The sequence below is a fragment of the Neovison vison genome, chromosome 7 (assembly GCF_020171115.1).
Source record: "Neovison vison isolate M4711 chromosome 7, ASM_NN_V1, whole genome shotgun sequence".
Classification (NCBI taxonomy): Eukaryota; Metazoa; Chordata; class Mammalia; order Carnivora; family Mustelidae; genus Neogale; species Neogale vison.
Window position 1 is genome coordinate 151,778,917 of NC_058097.1, and position 16,880 is coordinate 151,795,796.

At 37.9% G+C, this 16,880-nt stretch overlaps 1 protein-coding gene across 1 annotated transcript; it reads left to right on the forward strand.

Moving 5' to 3' along the window:
* The first annotated feature begins 4,869 nt into the window (after nt 1-4,869).
* Nucleotides 4,870-5,814, forward strand: LOC122914096 (olfactory receptor 52K1). Its single transcript, XM_044260731.1, has one exon. It carries the CDS (start codon nt 4,870-4,872, stop codon nt 5,812-5,814), a length of 945 nt encoding a protein of 314 aa, XP_044116666.1.
* Nucleotides 5,815-16,880: the final 11,066 nt, after the last annotated feature.

A 16,880-nucleotide genomic window follows, 5' to 3' on the forward strand; every position in this document is an offset into this window, starting at 1 on the left:
TAATTGTCTCTTTCTAGGAAATTCGTGCTTTTTAAATTTTTTTGGGGGGGGAAATGTGTATTAAGGGAAAAAACTAGAGCCATTTATTTTGGCATTATTCTTTAAAATAGTCTTTAGAACAACCTCTGCCACACTGTAAGCTCTACAGGAAATCATTTTGCAATGCCATTTCAAATATATGGAGCCCAAATAATCTTTGCAATAAGAATATGGTCTTGGAAATTCAAGATTATAAATCAAAGAAATAATAGAAAACAAATGTGATTCTCCTCTTCTCTTTTTGAAACAGACCCACTTGAGTATTATGATAGAGACCGTACAGTAGAGATTGATACAATAGAGACTGGTTTTAGAAGTGTGCACAAATTGTCACAACAGTGCAAACTTTCACTCTTGCTTAATCATCATCAGCAAAGACTTTTTAGTGGTAATTACTTCATGTTCTTCTCCAATAAAAACTCACATTTTGCTATATCCCCTATGAGTTCGATCATTTTATACTTCAGTATTTATACTTGGAAATAAATTTTTAAATCTTGCAAACAAAATGTGTGAGCATCTCACATTTATAAATTTGAGTCCATACCTTTGAAACTCCATAGGTAAAAATATCCGTAATCTTCAAAATCTTTTACTATTCCTAGAGCAGGCAGACAGATACTTTGTAAAATTTTATTTTTTCCCTCCATTTTTTGGAGTTCCAGGTTCTTCCAGAGTTGCTGATGGCCTAATCATTCTGGCACCTTTTGAGTGGTGCAATGGGATTCATTTCTTATAGGTTCTTCTCCCACAAGCCACATCCTTAAAGGACTTTAGGTCAGTGACTATCTTCCTGTCTCTGGGTTTTAGTCTTTCAAATTCATCATTTGGATGTCTTTTTAAGATATATTTATTGCAAGCATAACTGAGTACTTTCTGTGTACAGAGACTTATCTAAGCACTTTTGGGAGAAAAAAAATAGACAAGTTCTGTGGTCTAGTGTTGACATTTTGGCTCTTGAAACAGTACAGACAGGATAAAATATTCACTACAAAACAGGTTCCTAGGTTCTGGATAGTAGGGGAAGATGACTGGCTCCATTCATTCTCCTATACTGAGATTCTGATTCTGAGAGAGGTATATTTTTTATGAGCTTCAACAGAAATAGGGTTCATGCACTATTGGACACCCTGTGTTTGGGGGAAGAAATTGCAAAGAACAGGTAACTTTCATTGTGTGAGGAAGTGTGGTCAAGTCATAGGGTCATAAGTTATGTTCAGAAGGTAGACAGTAAGCCAGAATAATATAGAGACTGAGAGGTAAAGTCAATTATGTTAGGTTTTGCATATTTACTGAGGGTTAAGATGCAACAGGTATGTTGGAACACTAATCATTTATAGAGTGTGTTATGTAGCAGGCACTGTTCTTGGCAACTGTGAACATATGCTAGTGAAAAATGAAACAAGTTCCTGCTGTCTTAAGTTTGTTTCCTACAAAGCCAAGAGCTCAACCTGGTAAAGAAGTGCAAATATTAAAAACACATGGAAAAACCCTCTCCAATGGGATTTGGATTTTATTCTGATACATGTAACCAAGGCTGGTGTAGCTTTCTTAGAATTTCTATCCTGATTCAATGTTAAATTAGAATATGACCAAATATTCTGGGCATGGATAGTATAGGAAGGTCTGAACAGGGTGAGAAGACCTATTTTCCAGTAGTCTGGTTGTTCATGCTTCATTTGATGAAATAGTTAACACTTAACCATGTATGCGAGAGGCTGAGGTTATAGAAGTGAATAAGGCATAATCCCTTCATTCTGCAATATGGATGGTATTTGGAGAAGGATAGAAACTGAGGGACAAAAACAGAAATCTGTATACTTGTTAGGCATCTTTTTTTCCAGTCGTGAGAGATAATAGTGCTTGAATAGTGTGGACATTAATTGGAGTAAGCAACTTTCCAACTAACTGTGGAGGTTGACCCAATTGGACCTGCTGACAAACTAAATCAAGGATGCCTTGATTTTATGTTGAGCAACTGGTTGGAGAGGATACAATGTCCTGAGATGTGGAATGCATATGAAGATTAATGCCTTGAAAGTGAATTGAGATATCTGTGACTGCTACATTGGAATATCAAATTGGTTGCTGCTGCTTAAGAAGTGTGCACAAATTGCTGCTTAAAGAGGAAGATAGGGAAATTTATATTCAAGGTTTTAGGATCTGATAACCAAATTCAGGGTAAGTAGTAGAACACCTAGAAAAAGGATTATGTTAAAAGACTGTTACAAAGCAATAGTTTCATTTCTGTCCTATATTTTAAGGCCCCTTGCCACTGGATAATTCTGTTCCATTTAAAAACATGCCATTTCCCCCTTTCCTTCTTAAAAACAATTGAGTATTCACACACACAACCCACATACATGCATACAAACACGCACATGCACAAATAGCCTTCCCTTTACTGTACTTTCCTGTGCAGCCAGTATCCCTTTTACTGTCCCTTTTACTGTTGGTCTTTGCAGCAAATCTCCTCAAAAGAGGGAGCCATATTAACCGACTTTAGTTCCTTCCCACAGTCCTCCTCCCCCATCTAACTCAATCAAAACAGGCGTTGTCTCCCTCTATTCTAGAAAAATTTCTTACCAAGGTATCTAACCATTGCATTTCTAAACAGAAGGCCAGTTCTGTTTTGGAATTCTCTGACTCACTAGTAGCATTAAACATGGTAATAATTCCCTCCTCCTTGATGCATTCATTACATTCAATAGCCTTTCAAGAAGCAGATGTTCTGGAAATGTGGACAAGATGCCATTTTCAGTCTCCTTTGCTGACTCTTCCTCAACTCCTTACCCCAAATCCTTTCCACCCTAGTTCTTACTGTTGGGATTGAGCCCTTGGTTCTCTGTTCTTCATGAACACTTACTGTCTCGGTGATTTCAGTCTTATAGATATTACCTGCTCCCAGTGATACCAAGTTTTTATCAGCAGACAAAAATCTCTCAAACTCCAGTCTCAAGTATACAAATGCGTCAACATGTTCACTTAGATTACTGATTGACCTCTCAAACAACATATACACAGGTAACATCTTGATCCCCTCCTCCACAACTTTCCCCCACCTCAGTTGAGAAAATTCCTTTTATTGGTGTTTAAGCCAAATCTCTCCCTGACATCTTTGACTCCCTTTTCTCGCATGACCTACATTTAATCTGTTAGATTCCATGGTTCTTTTCTCAAATATATCCAAAATTGGATTGCTTCTCACCACAAACAGGGCCATCCTGGTTCTTAACTAACATCCTCCCTTCCCTAATCTCTGGAATAGCCACAGAGTCTTTTCTCCTTACACCCTTACACTTTCATGCAATTCTTATCATAGAGGTTAGAAGAATCTTAAAATTTGTCAAGGATGTCATTTCTTTGCTCTAAAGATATCTTTGAGAGAAAGGAACATTTGCCAAGTTCCACAAAGGGCTACAAGGCCCTGTGTGGTCTGACCCCATCTTTATGGCCTCTATAGCTCTCTTATTCACATCATCTAGCTACACTGGCCTGGTAGCTCAGCTTTGAACATATTTGAGCATATTTCTGTTTTAGAACATTTGTTATGACTGTTCTTTTTGCTTAGAGTTTGTCACTGGGGTCTATTTCTTTATATTTTTCATCTCTTATGCCTCACTTCCTCTCATTCACTTTTTTGTTTTGGTCAATGCTGTGACAGCCACAGGTATAGCCTTAGCGCAGATAATAGCCTGACTTCAGCTGCATCCTGCCTCTGGGCACCTGCAGGAGACTGCTCAGCTACCCTGGTGCATATGTGAACCGGGAAGCATGAAGAAATTAACACTCTTTGGGTGAACCCTTGCCCTGGGTGGGGTGGAAACCAGTGGTTAAATATACCCCTCTTCCATGTCTCCAGTGGACAATTCGGAGGTGTCTTCTACGTGATTCTTCCTGTGGCATTGGACACATAGATCAACAATTTCCCTCAGTTCCCTTCTCCTCTCCATCTCCCCATGTCCTCCATGCTATTTGTTATGCTCCACAAATAAGTGAAACCATATGATAATTTGACTCTCTCTGCTTGACTTATTTCACTCAGCATAATCTCTTCCAGTCCCGTCCCTGTTGCTACAAAAGTTGGGTATTCATCCTTTTTTATGGAGGCATAATCCTCCATAGTGTATATGGACCACATCTTCCTTATCCATTTGTCCATTGAAGGGCATCTTGGTTCTTTCCACAGTTTGGTGACCGTGGCCATTGCTGCTATAAATATAGGGGTACAGATGGCCCTTCTTTTCACTCCATCTGTATCTTTGGGGTAAATACCCAGTAGTGCAATGGCAGGGTAATAGGGAAGCTCTATTTTTAATTTCTTGAGAAATCTCCACACTATTCTCCAAAGTGGCTGCACCAACTTGCATTCCCACCAACAGTGTAAGAGGGTTCCCGTTTCTCCACATCCTCTCCAACACATGTTGTTTCCTGTCTTGCTAATTTTGGCCATTCTAACTGGTGGAAGGTGGTATCTCAATGTGGTTTTAATTTGAATCTCCCTGATGGCTAGTGATGATGAAAATTTTTTTTTTTATCAGGGTATTCCTGGTGTTACCACGAGCACAGAAAACACTACCTTTTCTCCATTCCTTTATGTAAGTGTCTTGTGATATCAATTCTAATGATGTTTAATGTTCTACCTACTCAATGAGATTCAAAGTTTCTTAAGGGTAGAAAATATGGATTATGCCTATCCAAGTCTATGAGGACTACTAACTAATTTTGCTTAAGGTATTGCAATGGGAACAAGAGCTAATTCTCCTAAGAAGGTATGTATAGAAGGTGAAGGGACCCTGTAAAAACGGACAAAGAAAACTTCTACAAACCATGACAACCTCCAATATTACCACAACCCATCCAGCTTTCTTCTTGCTGGTAGGAATTCCAGGTTTGGAGCACCTGCATGTCTGGATCTCCATTCCATTCTGCTTCGCCTATACTCTGGCCCTGCTAGGCAACTGTACCCTCCTCTTCATTATTCAGGCTGATGCAGCCCTCCATGAGCCCATGTACCTCTTTCTGGCCATGCTGGCAACCATTGACCTGGTCCTCTCTTCTACAACACTTCCCAAAATGTTAGCTGTTTTTTGGTTCAGAGATCGGGAGATCAGCTTCTATGGCTGTCTGGTCCAGATGTTCTTTCTCCATTCCTTCTCTATCATGGAGTCAGCAGTGCTGCTGGCCATGGCCTTTGACCGCTACGTGGCTATCTGTAAGCCCCTGCACTACACTACGGTGCTGACTGGGCCCCTTATCACCAAGATTGGCATGGCTGCTGTGACTCGGGCTGTGACACTAATGACTCCACTCCCTTTTCTGCTCAAACGCTTCCGCTACTGCCGAGGCCCCATGATTGCCCACTGCTACTGTGAGCACATGGCCGTGGTAAGGCTGGCCTGTGGGGATACTCGCTTCAACAATATCTATGGCATTGCTGTGGCCATGTTTATAGTGGTGTTGGACCTGCTGTTTGTTATCTTGTCTTATATCTTCATCCTTCGGGCAGTCCTACAGCTTGCCTCTCAGGAGGCCCGCTACAAGGCCTTTGGGACTTGTGTCTCTCACATAGGTGCAATCTTGTCCACCTACACACCTGTGGTCATCTCCTCAGTCATGCACCGTGTGGCTCGCCAGGCTGCCCCTCATGTCCATATACTTCTTGCTATTTTCTATCTTCTTTTTCCACCCATGATTAACCCCATCATCTATGGCGTCAAGACCAAGCAGATTCGTGACCATGTGCTCAGTCTATTCCGGAGAAAGAATGCGTAGATGCTATTGAGTATATGGATGTTGGATTGAGGTGGTAGGGAATTATCTTAAGTAGGAAAACTGTAATCTCCATGTTTGGCAGTTCTTTAGTATGACAAGGAAAATGAGGTTTCATTCTTCACAGATGCAGTTAGATCAAACTTTACCTAACTGATAGCAGAGATTTGACCTTCCTATTCTCATAAGCTCATCACATGACTAAAGAAAACAAAGAAGCTTCCAAAATGCTATTGTTATCTAGGTGAAAGATAATAGGAATATTGGCTGAGGTTGGCACAAGAATTTGAGGTTTTGGTGAACTCTTCATCTAGACTATGAATGAAAAATTGAACCACACGTTTTGTGACTCAAAGACCAACAATACTTCAAGTACTAAAACTGCTTCCATATCTTTTCTAAATGGCATTCATGCCTCTGCCACTCTATTAGCTTACTACCACCCAATGTTATTGGGTCTACATTTGGATAGATCCACTTAAAAAAAAAAAAAGATTTACTTGAGAGAGAGAATGAAATGGAGAGATAGAGATAGAGAGAGAGAGGAGAGGTGAGGTGCAGAGGAAGAGGGAGTCCCAAGCATACTCAGCACAGAGCCCAATGCTGGGCTCTATCCCATAATCCCAAGACCCCAAGACCATGACCTGAGCTGAAACCAAGAGCTGAATGCTTAACCGACTGTGCCACCCAGGAGCCCCTGAACAGCTACACTTCTAAGCAAACTTATTTCTTCTATTAAATCAGTAGGAGTCAGAAAAGAAATCCAAGGAACTAATAGCCAATTCCTTTGTCAAACATTTAGCAAAGGAGGCTTCTGACATTCCTTTATGTAAATTTATATCACATAACTTTTCATGTGTATATGTATTTTTTTCTCAAACCACTTAGTAATATTTATTGAATGAAGAGACGAATACCATCTTTGAGCTATGTATTATGGAAACAAAGATTAATACCCTTTCCTTTTGAAGTTGAGACTTCTGAAGCTAAAGAAGTTAAAATATATAGTTGTGATAGGCTGTATTATTGTTCACAGATATTTACTCTCCCATCTATCTACTATGGAAGGGGAATTTTTTCACTCTTGGAATGTTAAATATTGATATGTGACTTTCTTCAGCCACTGGAGTTTGAGTGGTCTTAAAATATTCCATGATAATTACAAACTTCAAAATATGTTCCTGTAGCTTGGTCTAGTCTGTCTTGCTTTTTGCTTGTGTTAAAAGAATGGGCATGTCCCAGGACAGAATTTTTCCTTCAACCTAGACCAAGAGCCTTTGACTGTTCCCTGACCCTACCCAAACTCTTGCTTGGTTTTCTTCAGTAGAGATGGAGCATTGTGTGTGATAGACTAGATTTAAAAAAAAAAAAATACTTACTCTCTCAGGGTATAAAACCTCACTGACTATGGGATTGGCTGTTTGCACCACTTTGGTCAATGGGGCATTAGTAGATGTGGTACAACCAGAAACTTGAAATTTGCTTGTGCAATGGGGCTTGTCATCTTCTGACTTTGCTGCACCATAAGGCTATACCCTGGTTAGCCCATTTATCCAATGATAAGAGGAAAAAGTGGAGTAGAACTGCCTGATCAGCTTGCAGCTTGAAGTGGAACCTTAACAACCAAACCCACCTTGGATCAGCAGATTCCCCATCTGACTTGTGCATGGATAAGCAAATCCAGCTGATACCAGCAGAGTCATCTTAGCCAATCTCCAGATGTATGAGAGATAGATTTTTATTGTTATAAGCCACAGAGTCTGTGGATATTTTTTTCCACAGTACATTTTGGAAACTAATTATCTGTCGTTGTTATTTAGTAAACTGAATATAGCAAATGGACTAAATAAGTGTTTCCAGGCTTCAAGATCTGATTTGTCCTTATGTTTGGTACAGAAATGAACCGGCCCTTCAGGTGATACTCCTACCCTCCACAGAGAGTGATTTTGTCCAACATATAAGTCTAGTAATATATGAACTCAATTACTATGTAATAAACAATGTTCTGCATGTCTAGTTTTATTCACAATAGTCAAAGGTGATTTATCATCATATATTAATACTATGTGCTTAGATGGAACATAGCAGTATGAGAATACATACATGCTATTTTTACAGTTATATAAACAATCAAGAGGATATGGAAAAATGTGTACTAATTCAAACTTAATCATAACACTTCCAACAATTCTTGCACCCCAGTTCTGGCTTTTTGGAGCCTGAGTAATTGTCTGTAAGTTGCCCCAACAATGCTTCTTCATGGACCCTTGACTTACCCAACATCCTTTTTAGCTATGGTAGCCCCAAACCCATTGATAGCTTAGAATGGCCAACTGACAGAGTTGGAATGCAAACGAACATAAAGAAGACAAGCTTCACCCAGTATTTTAATAAGCAATGTTAGAAAGAAGCACAATTCCTTGAATATAATTAGTAGTGTTTTGTTCAGGATGCTTCCCTATCACTGCTGTGTCTGTTATATCCATTTATTGTATTTTTTAATCTGATATTGTACATTTCATCTGATATTGTAATTAGTAGGTAAGTATACATATTTTATCTCAGATATTATAATTTCCTTTTTTGAAAGTTTGATTTAGGCATTTTTTTATATCTTTGATGTCTCTAAACATGCTCAATCTTTCCTCTAGCCTCTTAAATAGTTATAAATGTTTACTGTATATTCAACCTCCTTATTTACTAATTTTATTATCTGTACCTTTTTAAAATTTTGTTTTTGTTTTTCTTATGTGTATTTCCTGATAATTTTTGATTGAATGTCAGATATGTTGAATTTTACTTTTGGAAACTGGATACTTCTATATCATATTCTTGAGATTTATTCTAGGTCATCATTAAGTTGTTGAAACATGAAACCACTTCATCCTTTCGGTTTTGTTTTTAGGCTTTGTTAGTCAGGACCAGAGCAGCTTTTAGTTTAGGCTTAATTTGTTACCACCATTGAGTAAAAGCATTTTTGGGGAAAAAAAAAAAAATGTGATGACTCATGAGGATTTCCACTCTGGCTTGTGGGAACAAGAACTATTCCCAGTCCAGGGTGAAAACCGGAGATTTTTTCCTCTAATATTCTGGGGGTGGTTTTGCGTTTTGGGTAATTTCCTCCCAAGTAATCACTTGGTACTCAGTTATCTGAGTTCAGTAATCTGAATGGTACTCAGATGGTGGACTGCAGATCTCTAATGCATTTTCTCTCTTCCCTGGTATTCCAACTTATGAACTCTAGCTCCTTTGGACACTTATGTTTGATATATTATTTGGAGTGCCACATATGTGAAATTAGAAGTCAGATTTTTTAAGAGTATGTGATCACCTATGTAGATAGAATAATCCAAGGACATAGCTAGATCCTGGCCTGGTATTAAAAAAAAATTATTTTGTTTTGAGAGCAAGAGTGAGCAGGGCAGGGAGGGGCAGAAAGAGAAAGAGAGAGAGTCTTAAGCTGGCTCCATGCTTGAATCAAAATCAAGAGTTGGTTGCTCAACCAACAGAGCCACCCAGGTGTGCCTGGATCCTGGCATTTCTATTGCCATGGAATAGAACAAAAGTCAAGAATGATATGAAATTCCTCATATTAGAGAGATCATATGATAACTATCTTTCTCTGATTGACTTATTTTACCTAGCATAATACCCTGAGAGGCAGGGCAAGGGGAGTTGTGGGGGGAAGGGAGGGGGAAAAAAAAGAAACAAGATGGGACAGGGGAGGGAGACAAATCATAAGAAACTCTTGGGAAACAAACTGAGGGTTGCTTGGGGAGGGAGGAGAGGGATGGGTGGTTGGGTCATGGACATTGGAGAGGGTATGTGCTATGGTGAGTGCTGTGAATTGTGTAAGACTGAGGATTCATAGACCTGTACCCCTGAAGCAAATAATACATTATATGTTAATAAAAAAAAATGCAGTTACCATATGACCTAGGTCCACCCAAGAGAAATGCAAACATGTGTTTTCATTCATTAAAAACCTATACACAAATGTCTACAGCAGCATTATTCAAAATAGCCAGATGATGAAAACTGATGAATAGATTTTTAAAACGTGTTAAGTTCATACAATGGAATATTATTTGACCATAAAATAGAATGAAGCATGGATACATGCCACAACATGGATAAACCTTGAACATGTTACATCAAGTGAAAGAAATCAGTCACAAATGTCTACATACTATATGATTTTTATATAAAATGTCCAAAATATGCAAATCTAGAGAGACACAAAGTAGATTCATGGTTGCACAGGGCTCCTGGGGGAATGCAGGGCTAGGGAATGTGATGGCTTTTTTTTTTTTTAAAGTGATGAATTGTTCTAAAATTAACTGTTGTTCCTGTTTGTATTTTTCTGTGAATATCCTAAATTCAATGAATTATATACTTTTTTGTGTGAATTGTATGGCATGTGAATTATATACCTCAATAAAACGGTTTTTCAAAATAAAAAAAAAGAATGACATGAAAACAGGAGTGGTCCTCAGAACTTTAAATACAAAGTTGGATAAAAGACCAGAGGAGTCAGGAAGTGATAGAACATCCAAAAACTACAGAAGATGTTGAAGTTGCACATATATCATTCTGTAGATTCCAAGATCCCTAATTGTCTAAAAAGGATGGTTTGCAAAAAAGGAGCACAAAATGGCCTGCTCAGGTAGAGAAAAATCTTAGAATTCATTTGTTGCTACTTTTTTCAGCCTTTTAATATTTACATCATTGTAGGTTTCCTAATATAAAATATAATGGTATGTGATGGTTAAGTACATATTTTAGGTTATGTACAATTATAGAAATATAATAATCAATGTGTCTAATATTTGCATATGTGTAATTATATATATACACATGTAAATGATCGAATTTATACTTTATTGACTTGGATTTCCTAGATCTACTCCAGCCATTTGTACCTCTTTCTTGGGGAAGCATGTTCTGTTTTCTGCTCTAATCTTGGCATTAAATCCCTCCCTATTCCCAGGAGTGGCACTTGGTCTGTGTTTCAGGTAGTACTGACATCAAGTAGAGTTGAATTCTAAAATATTTCTATCACCACTCTTTGAAGAGATTCTTGCCTGCCTATGTTTGGGAAGTGAGTTAAAGACAGAGAGACCAAACTTACCAGGACCAGACCGAAGAATAGTCCTCGATGCTACCCTCACTATAGTTTCATCTCCACAAATGACATGACTAAAGTCCAGGGATCTGAGGACCTCTCCTTTGGGTTAGATTCCAGTTTGGGAGGTGTCTAGTCACTTTTAGTTGATGAGTTCCTGTAATGCGGAGACTGCCCTCTGAGAATGTGGTTGGTTGGTCCTGGCTTTGTATCCCTTCTTAGTTCTCTCTCTCTCTTTTTTTCTTTTGGTCCCTCCTTAGTTCTGAAGCTTTTTGTGACACTGGCAATGTAAAAAACACATTTCAAGACAAGTGTGATAGTTTACAGAGAAAGAAGGATGATGTAAAGTTTGACTGTTAAAGGAGATCTTATCCTTATTTTAAACAGATGGGTATCAAAATATTTTTATAACACTGAATCCATTTAAAAGTTTGGTATAGCAGTTTTATTTTACAATGCCAATATTTAATGCAATCCAGGAATTAGATATTTGAACTAGAGGACAAAAATTCTAGATGTTAACTTGATTTTGAAAAATTATATATCTCTTTATGCAGTTAAGGAATTCACTTCCAAGAAGTTAGAGAATCTCTTCTTTTTTTTTTCCAATTTATTTATTTTCAGAAAAAGAGTATTCATTATTTTTTCACCACACCCAGTGCTCCATGCAGAATCTCTTCTTTAATGCACATATGTAGACCCTAGTGTTTGACTTGAGACTTCCAAAATGGGCAGAATTTGGATGGGCCTATTTTCATTCTCGAAATGCAAATCAAATACCTTATCTTATGCTTCAGGACTGTATTCTGATTGTGATACCAGTCTCAATCCCTAATGATATTACACACTAGCTGAGGGACTAATATCATGTGCATGGCAATGTCAGCTTATAGATAAATATGAAAATATTTGATCCTTAATACTGATTGCTAAGTCCATTGTTAACACTTGGCTTGGGCTATAACAAACAGCTGTCTATGACCCAAAGGTTTTTTTTCCTGAAGACTTAAGACTGCAACATCTTAATTGTATCAAGTTATAAAATACCTGGATGATATTTGATCATCTCATCCATCTGAACTTAAAGAAATTCATGCATTCTTAAATTCATTTATCCATATGTCCAAACATTTGTTGATGCCTTAAATATGTTATGGGTGGCATTTTTGTACTCGTGAATTACAGGATCAGAATAGGCCAGTGTGACAGACTCATATCAAAGAAACTTGAATGGTAGGAGCTAGAACCACTGTCTCTTCAGCACCCAATTTGTAACAGCCCATTCTGCCTTAATTCTGTTTTATCATCTGTTTAAAGCTTATTTTTTAAAATTATGTTCAGTTAGCCAACTTATAGTACATCATTGGTTTTTATAGTTTGGTTTTTTGTTGACTGCTCAAAGTTTTGCCTAAGAATTAGTTTGGAGTCCAAGTATAGTCTATTTGACACCTTGTTTCTTCCAGTCTCCTGACTTTGGTTCACCTTCTTGTAAGCTTCTGTCATTATCAGGAATATCACCCGCAGGAAAGGGAGTGTGTAGTTATATAAATGGAAGGAAGACGTTTGGGGACATGATTGCAGTATCAGTGGATCAACAGAACTAGAGAATCTAATAAGAGACGGTCATTTCCCATAGTCACAATACGAAAAAGTATCATAAATATAGCATAAGCATGTACTTGGGGTCAGAGACCAGGGAATAAGGAATAAGGAAGGAGATAGTCCTCACCTATGTGACTGCCATGGTGGAAATCTTATAGGAACACACCCATCCCATACTGCAATTTTAAGTTTAACACAAAGAAGAAGGTGACAGAAAAACTTCTAGGGGACTCTTAAAACCTGTATCAGACTAAACTATAAATTGGAATTAAGTTTTATAGCTCAATTTGATTTTAATTTTACTCAATTTTAATTTTAAACCCTATTGTGGATGATGCAGGAAAAAAACCTGAAGTGACATTTTGTACAACTGAGCCTGTGACTTTGGATCTTTTTCACTGGTTATACGGGAGATGTTTAGAAGTATTTGGCCTCTTACCATCCCAAGACTAAATAAATGGGTGTCACTGGTTGAAAATCCTCAGATGTACACGAATGGGTGCTGGGGCAGCTAAGGAGACCAGAGGAAAGCTGGCTCTGTGAATGGACTTTCTGAGAGAAGCAAAGAAGAGAGTTTCCTAAAGCAGAGGTTGATATATTCATGAATGAGAAACAACTACAGATATTCTATTGCTTTTCCAGGAACTTGCTTCAGTTTTTCCTCTGCTGGGTCTCTCAGTGCACAATAAAATACTATTATTTTTAAAAGGCAAGTTTATTCTTTATGTGAGGAATTATGCAGGCATTTTAGATCATCTCATTATATCCTTATAATAAACTCAAGAGAAGCTACTATTGCTACTTTCATTTTTAAGAAAAGAAAACTGGGGCTTAGATTGTGAATATATCCAAAGCCTGCCAGTTATTGGTTCACATCCATCTCTGCCTTTTACCTAAATCCAGAGTCCAAGTTCTTACTCACATGTGTCACATGACCATTTACAAATAACTGTAAGGATGTCCCCTCCCTCAACTTTACCCCAGTCTTCACTTCTTCCATCAAGACTTACTTACAGGGGTGCCTGGGTGGCTCAGTGGGTTAAAGCCGCTGCCTTCAGCTCAGGTCATGATCCCAGGGTCCTGGGATCAAGCCCCACATCGGGCTCTCCGCTCAGCAGGGAGCCTGCTTCTTCCTCTCTCTCTGCCTGCCTCTCTGCCTACTTGTGATCTCTGCCTGTCAAATAAATAAATAAAATCTTAAAACAAAAAGACTTACTTGCAGACCCAAGAGGTGCCGAGTATCTTTTATTCCCATCTTCAGTGTGGGTGATAGAAAAAGGACAGAGATTTGAAGAGGCACATGCACCCCAATGTTTATAATGTTTATAATGAGGAGGAGGTCTTAGAGGGTTTTGTGTATAATGCTAAGTGAAATAAGTCAGAGAAAGAAATATTGTATAATTTCACTCATATGTGGGATTTATGAAACAAAACAGGTGAACATAGGGGAAGGGAAGGAAAAATAAAGGGAAAACAGAGATGGAGCAAACCATAAGAGACTCTTAACTATAGGGAACAAACTGAGGGTTGCTAGAAAGGGAGTGGGTGGGAAGATGCGGTAACTGGGTGATGGGCATTGAGGAGAGCACCTGAAGTAACGAGGACTAGGTGTTGTATGCAACTGATGAATCACTGAATTCTACCTCTGAAACTAATAATACACCATGTGTTAAATTGAATTTAAATAAAAATTTAAATAGTCATATTTGTGTGGAGAAATGAGATACTGGATTTGAATAAGAGGTTCAGTTACTGGACTTGTCATGTCCCCAGACTACATTCACTGGGGTACATTCCCTTCCATACTCTTCTGAGCTTAGCCCCTTCATGAAAGTTACAAAAGAGCCCAGACAAGACTATGGTTGACAATGGGATTAAATGCCGTATTATAACTAAGCTTACACCCTGAGTCTGATACGTCTGGGTGTTGTCATGGGTGGTTGTCCCTGGATGGAATGGGAGCACACGTTTGCCTGGTATTTCTCCTCTTTACTCCCAATCATTCACTGTCATAGGGGGATGGAGTTGGAGATGGTATTTAGTTTTGGTCTGTAGTAGACACAGAAGATCATTTAGAAACACCATATGGGGTATTTCTGAGATTATTTGGCTAAAAAGTTTCTAGTAGTAACCCTGCTAAATGCAATTTAAGCCGAGAATAAAAGCCTTGGAAATCCACACACATTCTCTGCCTTATGTAGTATAAATCACAGACTTCAGACAATATGCCAAAAAACTATCCCATGACAAAGGTTCCTTGTCATTCCCTTTAGCATTGGTGCCACTGTTGGGTTTGAACATTTTTCTTTATTTTCTCTGAAGTCCAGGGCTGTGGTTAGGAGATAATTCTGTTAAACTTTTAGCTCTGAGCTTCTATCTTTTCATCAACTCCTAATTAAAAACAAAAATATAAGTAGGTAGGTTATATTTAGCACCAAAATTTATATTCATAGAACACAACCTTTCTAAAATAAGTGAACTTGGGTTTGGCACTGGACTTCAGAGTCCTTGATAAGAAGATGGGGAATGAACACCCCATCCCAAAATAGAGAAAAATTAATATGCCCCAACTAACCTTAGTGTTAGGCATAGGATTCTGAACAAATAAAGTATCACAAACCCTTTTCTAAAGTTTAGCTTAAACCCTTAGCTAGTTCCAAGTTTGTTTTCCTTTAAACATTTTTTTTTTTTTTTGGAAGATATGAGGTTTGAGTACTGTTCTTGTTTAATCACTGGCTTCTTTAGATTATGCTTTCAAAACACTAATAATGGTTTGTAAAATGAAGTTAAATTCATTTGAACATTTTGATTTAGAACTAAAATAGACATACCATAATTCTGAATCACTAGAATTGGGACTAGTTGCTTTATTTTTCATGCATTACCACAAGATTCTTGTAGGTTCCTAACCTGAAGTAATCATCTTGTTACAGAACTTCTATGATCAATAAAAGTGTCAAATCATAACAAAATAAGTATGAACCAAGAATTTTTAAAAAAGATCTGAAGTTATTTCAAGGTTTGTGTCTACCACTTATTCATTTTTACTCCATTTCCTACCCAACTTCTTTCATGTCAGTAATCCCACTGTTACTTTCTTCCCTCTTTGTCATTTTATTATTTCAGGGTGGCTACTGTACTTCAAGACCATTTCAGGACCGCCAAAACAAAATCTCTTAGTGTCCTTCTGTCTTTTCCTCCCTGTTGCCAGTTAATTATTAAGAAGAAATGTGGAATAGTGTATTTCCATTTATTTAAATGGGGGAATAACCTGACTTGAGAACTTTAACGTTTATGGGCAGGAAGGTCCCACTCTAAGTCCCATTAGATAAAGATTTCTCACATTCATATTGCTATTCATCTAATTTCTGGGGCAAGCCAAAAAGATTGGACAACTAGCCAATGCAGTTGAATTTTTAAAGTCTTTACTAAAAATTTGTAAACAGTCTTCAAGAAGGTGTCAGAGTAGAATTTTATCTTCTACAAATTGTGCAAAACATTCTTCAAAGAGAAACGAGAAATCCTTTATAAAAAATGTCAAATAGGGAATTTGAGGAATAGATTGAGGAATTTGAGGAACAGAGAATGTGTGTGGATTTCAAATAGATTCTTGAGGAATCTCCACACTGTTCTCCAAAGAGGCTGCACCAACTTGCATTCCCACCAACAGTGTAAGAGGGTTCCCCTTTCTCCACATCCCCTCCAACACAAGTTGTTTCCTGTTTTGTTAATTTTGCCCATTCTAACTGGTGTAAGGTGATATCTCAATGTGGTTTTAATTTGAAACTCCCTGAAGGCTAATGATGATGAACATTTTTTCATGTGTCTGATAGCCATTTGTATGTCTTGATGGGAGAAGTGTCTGTTCATATCTTCTTCCCATTTTTTGATATGTTTTCCTGTTTCGTGTGTGTTGAGTTTGAGGAGTTCATTATAGATCCTGGATATCAACATTTGTCTGTACTGTCATTTGCAAATAGCACGGATTGCATGGAGCACTGGGTGTGGTGAAAAAATAATGAATACTGTTTTTCTGAAAATAGATAAATTGAAAAAACTTTTAAAAAATGTCAAATAAACCTATTTCTGTGGCCTTGTAATTACTTTTATGTCAAATATGAAAAGGGATACTGTATAAAAACTCATACCTTGATTTCCCCAGGTAGTCCTCTCTCCACTTTGAGAAAATCCACAGTCAAGTGGAATATATGCTAGCATTTTTCTTAGAACTTTATGGCTCATCTCAGGTAAGCCCGATCTTCATGGGTATGATTATACTGGCTTCCCCAGTCAGAGTCATTTCCTGCTGTCCTTATCTGTATGCCCTGCAGATGCAGAATGG